Source organism: Chrysochloris asiatica, unplaced genomic scaffold (genome assembly GCF_000296735.1).
Source record: "Chrysochloris asiatica unplaced genomic scaffold, ChrAsi1.0 scaffold00021, whole genome shotgun sequence".
Taxonomy (NCBI): domain Eukaryota; kingdom Metazoa; phylum Chordata; class Mammalia; order Afrosoricida; family Chrysochloridae; genus Chrysochloris; species Chrysochloris asiatica.
Window position 1 is genome coordinate 15,306,998 of NW_006408539.1, and position 7,503 is coordinate 15,314,500.

The 7,503-nt window shown below is 41.4% G+C and overlaps 1 protein-coding gene across 1 annotated transcript in view; it reads right to left on the reverse strand.

Moving 5' to 3' along the window:
* The window catches only part of PIGN (phosphatidylinositol glycan anchor biosynthesis, class N), a 104,776-nt gene that overhangs the window by 91,277 nt on the left and 5,996 nt on the right, over positions 1-7,503 (reverse strand). The window contains exons 4-6 of the mRNA XM_006837576.1: positions 4,174-4,280; positions 2,830-2,954; positions 451-581 (exon numbers count right to left, since the gene is read on the reverse strand). Of these exons, the coding sequence (XP_006837639.1) occupies positions 451-581; positions 2,830-2,954; positions 4,174-4,280 (363 nt within the window). The remainder of the gene's footprint in view (positions 1-450; positions 582-2,829; positions 2,955-4,173; positions 4,281-7,503) is intronic.

Below are 7,503 nucleotides of genomic sequence, written 5' to 3' on the forward strand. Positions count from 1 at the left end.
TAATTTTCTTCCCCATACTTTTATCTTTCTCCTTTTCTAAATGAGAATATATTCCTTTTATAGTTACAAAAAGATTATTAAAATAAGACAAGTCTTTTTTTAGTTATCATTTTAAGTAAACAATCATTATATGCTAGATACTTCGCAAAAAGACAAAACAAAACACTGCTATTCAGCCCATTCTAACTCCTGTAGCGACTCTACATGGGGCTCTAAGACTATAAACATTTATGGACGTAGACAGCCTCATCTTTTGCCCCTGGAGTAGCTGGTGGGTTTGAACAGTTGACTTTGCAGTTAACAGCCCAACACCTAATCCACAGCGCCACCAGAGCTCCTCTACTTTGTATATACTAAGACATTTAATCCTCTCAACATTAGAAGATTTTTTAAAACAACATGTATTGTTACTTTAATTAAAAGCTACATATCACATTGAGACAAACTAACCCCAGTCTGTCATTCCATGATCAGAGGTAAAGATAAATGTGGTTTTCCCATCATTTCCATAAAAATGCTTAAATACCGACACAATTTCTTTCACTCCATCATCAACTTTTTTAATATTGTCTTGGTATTCCCTGTTTAAAAAGAAACAGAAGAGCAAATTAAATTACACTAATTTATAGAAATCAAATTTAATCAACATGAACTCATAATATTCAAATGCTTTTAGATTTTATCTTTAGTATTTAAAAACCAAAGCTCTTTAGGTTGTTTTAGTCCTTTAAAAGAAGCAAAAAAAAAACTTAACCCAACTCTTGGAAATTAACTAAAAGTAGAGTATGGATTAGCAAATCAATTTTAATGAGTCCTTTTAAGTCCCCAATACAATAATATGATGGCTTTTATATTCACATCTTTCATAAAACAAACTGTTTTGATCTTTACATATTAAATAGGTAAATACTGTCAAGTACAGAATATTTGTAGCCCTTAAATTGTTTTTGATATAAAATATAAGAATAGATTCCATCTCCACTGAGTAGTATCCAATCTGTCTAGGTGGGGCTGATGAAAGGAAATGAGGATAGGTCTCTCATGACACAATAGTGAGTAATTGTTATCAGGACTGACTGTGAGGGCTGGAAATGTAAAGGTAGATGTTTTGCAGCAAGGAGGGGAGTGATTAACTTTGCAGTCTAGGAGTGGAGGTCCCTGGGACCATCAAGGGAGAGGAGCGGAGAGGAGGACCCTACCCAGAGAAGCAGTGACGCCAGAGATGGAGGCAGAGACGATGACGTGAAGAGATGGAGTGACTGGGGACTTTGGACACAGAGAGGGAGAGTGGCTGTGTGCTGACAACCAGGGGTGGGGCAGCATGGAGGAGATTGTAACCATGGCAATGAAACGATATACGATAGGATGAATGTAAAACTAATGTTCTCCCATGTAAACTATTACATAATTCACAATAAAATATTTTTAAAAAAAGAAAGAAAGAATAGATACCAACAAATAGTATTTAAGTTTTCCCTAGAGTTGGACAAGGTTGGTTTAGTATGAATCTCGTCTGTTGAAGCAGTGCATAATGTAAAAGAAGGGGAAAGGAATACTCATTACTAACCACGGCAGCTCCCCCATAAGCTTTACATGACAGTTACACTGACCTAGACCAAATTCACAACACAGAGTTAATGCATAACATGGATTCTTCCTTTACTTGTGGGGTGCAAAAGTGAGAAAAATATTTGCTGTAATATATAAGGCGATGGTGGTGGTAGTGTGCCATCGAGTCGGTTCCAACTCATAGCGACCCTGTACAGGGTTTCTGTAAATCTTTATGGGAGCAGAAAGCCACATCTTTCTCCCATGAACGGCTGGCTGGTAGTTTCAAACTGCTGACCTTGCGGTTAGCAGCCTAACTCATAACCACTATGCTACCAGAGCTCCTTGTAATATATAAGGAATGCTACTAAAATACAATGGACTCCGGGGTGTGGTGCTGTAGAATCAGCACTGGACTGCAATCCACAAGGTCAGCAGTTCAAACCCACCAGCCGCTCCTCGGAAACCCTATCCAGGGTCACTGGAAGTCGGAAAGAACTCTGGTAGCACAGTGGTTACGAGTTAGTCTGCTAAACTCAAGGTCAGAAACTCCCAGCCATTCCACAGGAGAAAGACAAGACTTTCTGCTCCCGTAAAGACTTACAGCCTCAGAAACCATATGCAGCATTGCTATGAGTCAGAACTGACTCCACGGCACACTGCCACCACCACAGTGAAGTCAGAACCAACTCGATGGCACTTAACAACAACACACGTGGGTACATTTTTTGTACATTTCAGTGGTTGGTGTTAAGTGAGATCAAGTCAATTCCAACTCACAGAGACCCTATATAGGGTTTCTGAGGAGCAGTTGATGGGTTTGAACTGCTGACTTTGTGGTTCGCAGTCCAGTGCTGATTCTACAGCGCCACACCAGGAGTCCAAGTATGTGCTAGACACAATAATAATAATTTAAGAAACAAGAAAGAACAAATTACATTTCTTGCACAAAGGTTAACACCATAAAATACATTGCCAAGAATTACTAAAAGTATTTCTAGAATATATCAAATTTTTCTACCTTGCTAAATGAAGAATATGGAGTAAATGTACAGAAGAATTTTTACTTGTATCAGTGTATAATTTGACTCCAATAGATATGATTTTCACCAATAGATCCTAGTATAGCCCATATAATTGAGAATTTAATTCTACATTCCCATAGTTATTTTAAATATTAGTTCTGTTTTTACAATTACAAAGGAAACATCACATTTTTAAACACTGAAGCAAAAAGCTGTTTCCCTCAAAAAATCAAATTAAAGGCAACATGACAATTACCTCGAGTATGGTCGATGAGCATGTCCATTTGTATCTATTCCTAATAAATGCAAGAAAAAAACTATTTTCTCATCATTTAGCTTAGCAAATAAAGACTGGTTGTTTCTGGCATCATGAAAGAAGTCCTATATATAACAAATAGTTCAAAGAATTAGTTTATTTTGTTAAATAATAATGATGAAAACAGTTCATTAAAATTATGCTAACTATAACATTCAATCATCTTACATTGCTTATATTTGTCCTCAGAATCTATCCCATTCAAAGCACTTGTTTTCAGTTTCAACCCCTATGGCTCAAGTAAGTGAACAAGTTTTTGTGTTATCACTACCTCCCCCCCCCCCCCCCCACCCACACACACACACACCAAAAACAAGCCCATTGCCATCAAGTTGATTCTAACTCAGAACCTCTTAGGGCCTCTGAGGCTGTGAATCTGTATGAGAGCAGACAGCATCATTGTTCTTCCTCAGTGGATGTGAACCACCAGCCTTACAGTCGGCAGCAGCTCTATGCTTCTCCCACAGCACCACCAGGGCTCCTTGTGTTATCAATGTTACTGGTGAGTGCTATGGAGTTGGTTCCGACTCACAGTCACTAGGCTTTAACAAATTTACAGAAAGGGGTCACTGTGAGTCGGAACCAACTTGACAGTACTTAACAAAAATACAAACCACAAAGCAGTGGAAGCTGAATTTCCTGACTCCCAATGTAAAGTTATTTCTGCTGTTGTTGTTGTTGTTAAGTGCCGTCGAGTCGGTTCCGACTCATAGCGACCCTGTACAGGGTTTCCGAGGGTGTAAATCCTTACGGGAGTAGAAAGCCTCATCTTTCTCCTGCGGAGCGGCTGGTAGTTTCGAACTGCTGACCTTAAGGTTCGCAGCCCAATTCGTAACCACTACGCTCCAGTTATTTTAAAAGGTACTTTTAAAAACCAATTTTTTTTAAGTTCTGTAATTGGCTATTTTGGAGTCATGGTGTGGTGTTATAAAATAAGCACTAGAATGCTAACCACAAATTCAATGGTTCAAACCTACCAGTCGCTCCTCAGAAACTCTAAACATGGTCACTGTGAGTTGGAACTGGATTGACAGCACTTAACAATTTCTTAGAATTCAAAATGTTTAAACAACCGTCTGCTATATAGAGTTTTCAAGTTGATGGACGCAGAGAAGGAAAATTCACTTAAGATACTGTTACTGAAATTTACTGGCAAATCCGTTTTGGATACAAATACAACTAACAAATCCTGACAGGAATTCTGACACATTTACTGATAAATCCATTTCCAGTACAGCTACAACTCCTAAGTGGGTTATGGAATGACCACGTAACAGCACTCACCTTAACATTATCAAAAACCCAGGTATCCAGTTTTGTTGCATCGTGGGCACCAAAATCCTCTCTTTCAGCACCATAACTATGTGTATAAACATGGTCTCCACTAGCACCTGCAAATTTGGGGGGGAAATTAATTTAAAAATCTTTTAAACTCTTATCCAATATGAGATCATCCTTTAAAGAGTCTGAGTAAGCAGAATTTCTCACAAGACACAATGTGTCATGATAGGGAGGAGAAAGATGGCAAGAACAGTAAACATGCACTTAGTGTCCACTATGGAGTCCTGGTGTGGCGCAGTAGGGTAAGCACTGGACTGCTGACTGTAAGGCTGGTGGTTCAAACTCACCAGCTGCTCCTCAGAAACCCTATACAGGGTGGTTATGGGTCACAACAACAACGTGCCGTGGACCATGCCCTATACTCTCACATCTGCTGCGGCTTCTCTGCCGCACAGTAACAAATTCACGTTTTACACCTGGAGTGCATGAAGTTCCTTAACAGGGCAGCCACACTGCTGCCACGTGACAGGATAATCATCAAGGTCTGTCTCCCTTACTTAAGGAATGAACTAGTGAAGAAAGTTTGCCTCTCAGGATTATAATCAAAAGTTATTTCGATTATAGAACTTCCTAAAGCAAAAAACAACCCTTAAATATTTTACTTCTCTTATCCTTTGAATAGGCATCCTGGTGTGGCACCATAGGATAAGAGCTCTACCTCAAGGCTGGTTTGAACCTCAAAGTCAACAGTTCAAGTTTACCAGCTGCTCCTTGGAAACCCTATACAGGGTCACTATGAGTCGAAACCAACTTGACAGCACTTAACAACAATCCTTTGAATACAAATAAAAATACACATTTTTTTTAATACAGGAGAATGAGACATCATGGTAGCACAGTGGTTAAAGTGCTCATTGCTAACTGAAAGGACAGCAACTCAATGCCATTCCACAGGCAAAACATGTGATAGTCTGCTTTCATAAGAATCCAGGAATGGACACCTTCTGGGGCAGTTCCTCTCTGTCCTATAGGATCACTAAAAGTCAGAATCAACTCCATAGCAGTAAGTCTGAGTTTGGGTTGTTTCCTTTCAAAACAATAGGCAAAGCTTTTGAACCATAAAAATTATTCTTCATCTGTGAACCTACAAAATCTAAAATACAAATTGCCGACTGCAGTGTGGCGCTGTGGGTTAATGCACCAGACTGCAAAGCCATTTGAACTGCAAGGTCAGCGGTTTAAGCTCACCAGCTGCTCCTCGGGAACCCTATACAGGGTCACTATGGGTTGAATCGACTCAACAGTCCTTAAAAACAACAACACAGAGTGGTAGAAACAGGCACAAGGAACACACTTCCATTACAAATGGGAAACACTGGAAGGAAAGAAGGAATAATTGGCACAAAGCAAGACAAAACGCCAGCAGAACAATTTACGTTCACTCTCAAGGCTTGAAAAGAATCCTCTGCTCCCTGACATCAACTGGACTACAGCCCTGCTCTGTAGACTCTTGAGCATTGGCCATGCTTTCTGAACACTGGGGGTGGAAACTTTGGGCTTCAGCTCTACTCTCCAGGCCACAGGGAAGCAACTCACTCCCTAAGCTTTGGGTAGCCCCGTTCTCCTGCTCTGCCTCGTTCTTCTGTCCCCTGAGCATGGCAGCCTACCGCCCCCCCGACATGACATTCATGAACAGCAGTCCCACACTCTAGAAGTGAACCGCTAGAGATCTGACTCTGAAACCTAAGAGGCCACAGCCCCACTCTTTGAAATGCTACAGGTTGTGACCCCACCCTCTGAAACCAAGGCAGTTCTGCTTCCCATACTCGTCTCGTCAGTTTCTGTTTCTTGGTTCCTCCAGTAAGCCCCAACCTGAATGTGCTCAGCATTCTTGCTCCGTAGGAGGCACTGCACTGTACAGGAAGCGTCCTGTCTCTCTGTCCAGGGTCCAGGGCAGGCTGGCTCCGTGCTGTGCCATGCTGGTCTCGCAGTTGTACTGTCATTGCTTCTCTGCTACTGTTGCTCATCATCTGCACTGTCTCTGGTGTTACCACTCTCCTCTCTTCCTTCTGAACCCTCACTAGAATTGCCTTTAACATCCATAATTCCACTAACAGTCTCTTCAAAGCAATCTAGGGTTTTACTATTGTTGTTGTTGAGTGCCATGGAGTCAGTTCCAACTCATAACGACCCTGTACAGGGTTTCTGAGGCTATAAATCTTTACAGGAGCAGAAAGCCTCATCTTTCTCCCATGGAACAGCTGATAGTTTCCAACTGCTGACCCTGAGGTTAGCAACCTGATTCATAACCACTACACTACCAGAGCTCCTTAGGCTTTTACTATTGGGTACCTTAAACCTCGGCCAGCCTCTATCTATTATCCAATTCCAAAAGCACTTCCTCATTTTAGGTATTTGCTATATAGCACCCCACTCCTGGTGCCCAACTCTGTCGTAGTTCTCTAGTGTGGCTATAAAAAGTGGATGACTTTAACAAAGAGAACTTTATTCTCTCAATTTATGAGGCTGGAAGTCCACACTCAAGCACCAGCTCTAAGAGAAGGAAGGTTTCCTCTCTCTGTGGGTTCTGGGCGAAGGTCCTTGTCTCGGTTCAGTATCTGTCAGCTTGATGTTCATTGGAGAGCCCCATGTGTCTTGAGATCAGTCTTCCCCGTGTCTAGGAGGTTCCCAACACAGAGATCCTGGGTCCAAGGGACATATTCCACTCCCAGGTTTTCTCTGTTGGTGACAGTCAGGTCCCACTTTGTGCCTTCTTAGCTCTTCTTTCATCTCTTGTAAAATATAAGGAAACTCCCCTTATATTAGATCAGGGCTGTGCCCTGCGTATGGGTGTGGCATCACTCCCTAGATCTTGGACAGCTCATCATGGAGGGTGATCACATTAGACAACTGCCACATTATCACATTTCAGAACTGCCAAGTCACAGCAAACCATGGCCCAACCAAGTTAACATGTATTCTGGAGGGACACAATTTAACCCATGACATCTGTTAACTTAAACTATCAGGCAGCTAGTTTGCATGGACTGTCTAATACAGGCCTCAAAACAAACCTCTCAGAATTTATTACCATCACATTTACCAAACAGAAAACCAAAGCTCAGAGAGTTTATCTAACTTTTTGAAATTATACAGGTAATAAGTAGTAGGGCCAAATACTGCTCACTGACTCCACGGTACTGTCAGCTGTATGATGGCCCATATACTGCTCACTGAGTCCACGGTACTATCAGCTGTATGATGGGCACATACTGCTCACTGACTCCACGGTACTATCAGCTGTATGATGGGCACATACTGCTCACTGACTCC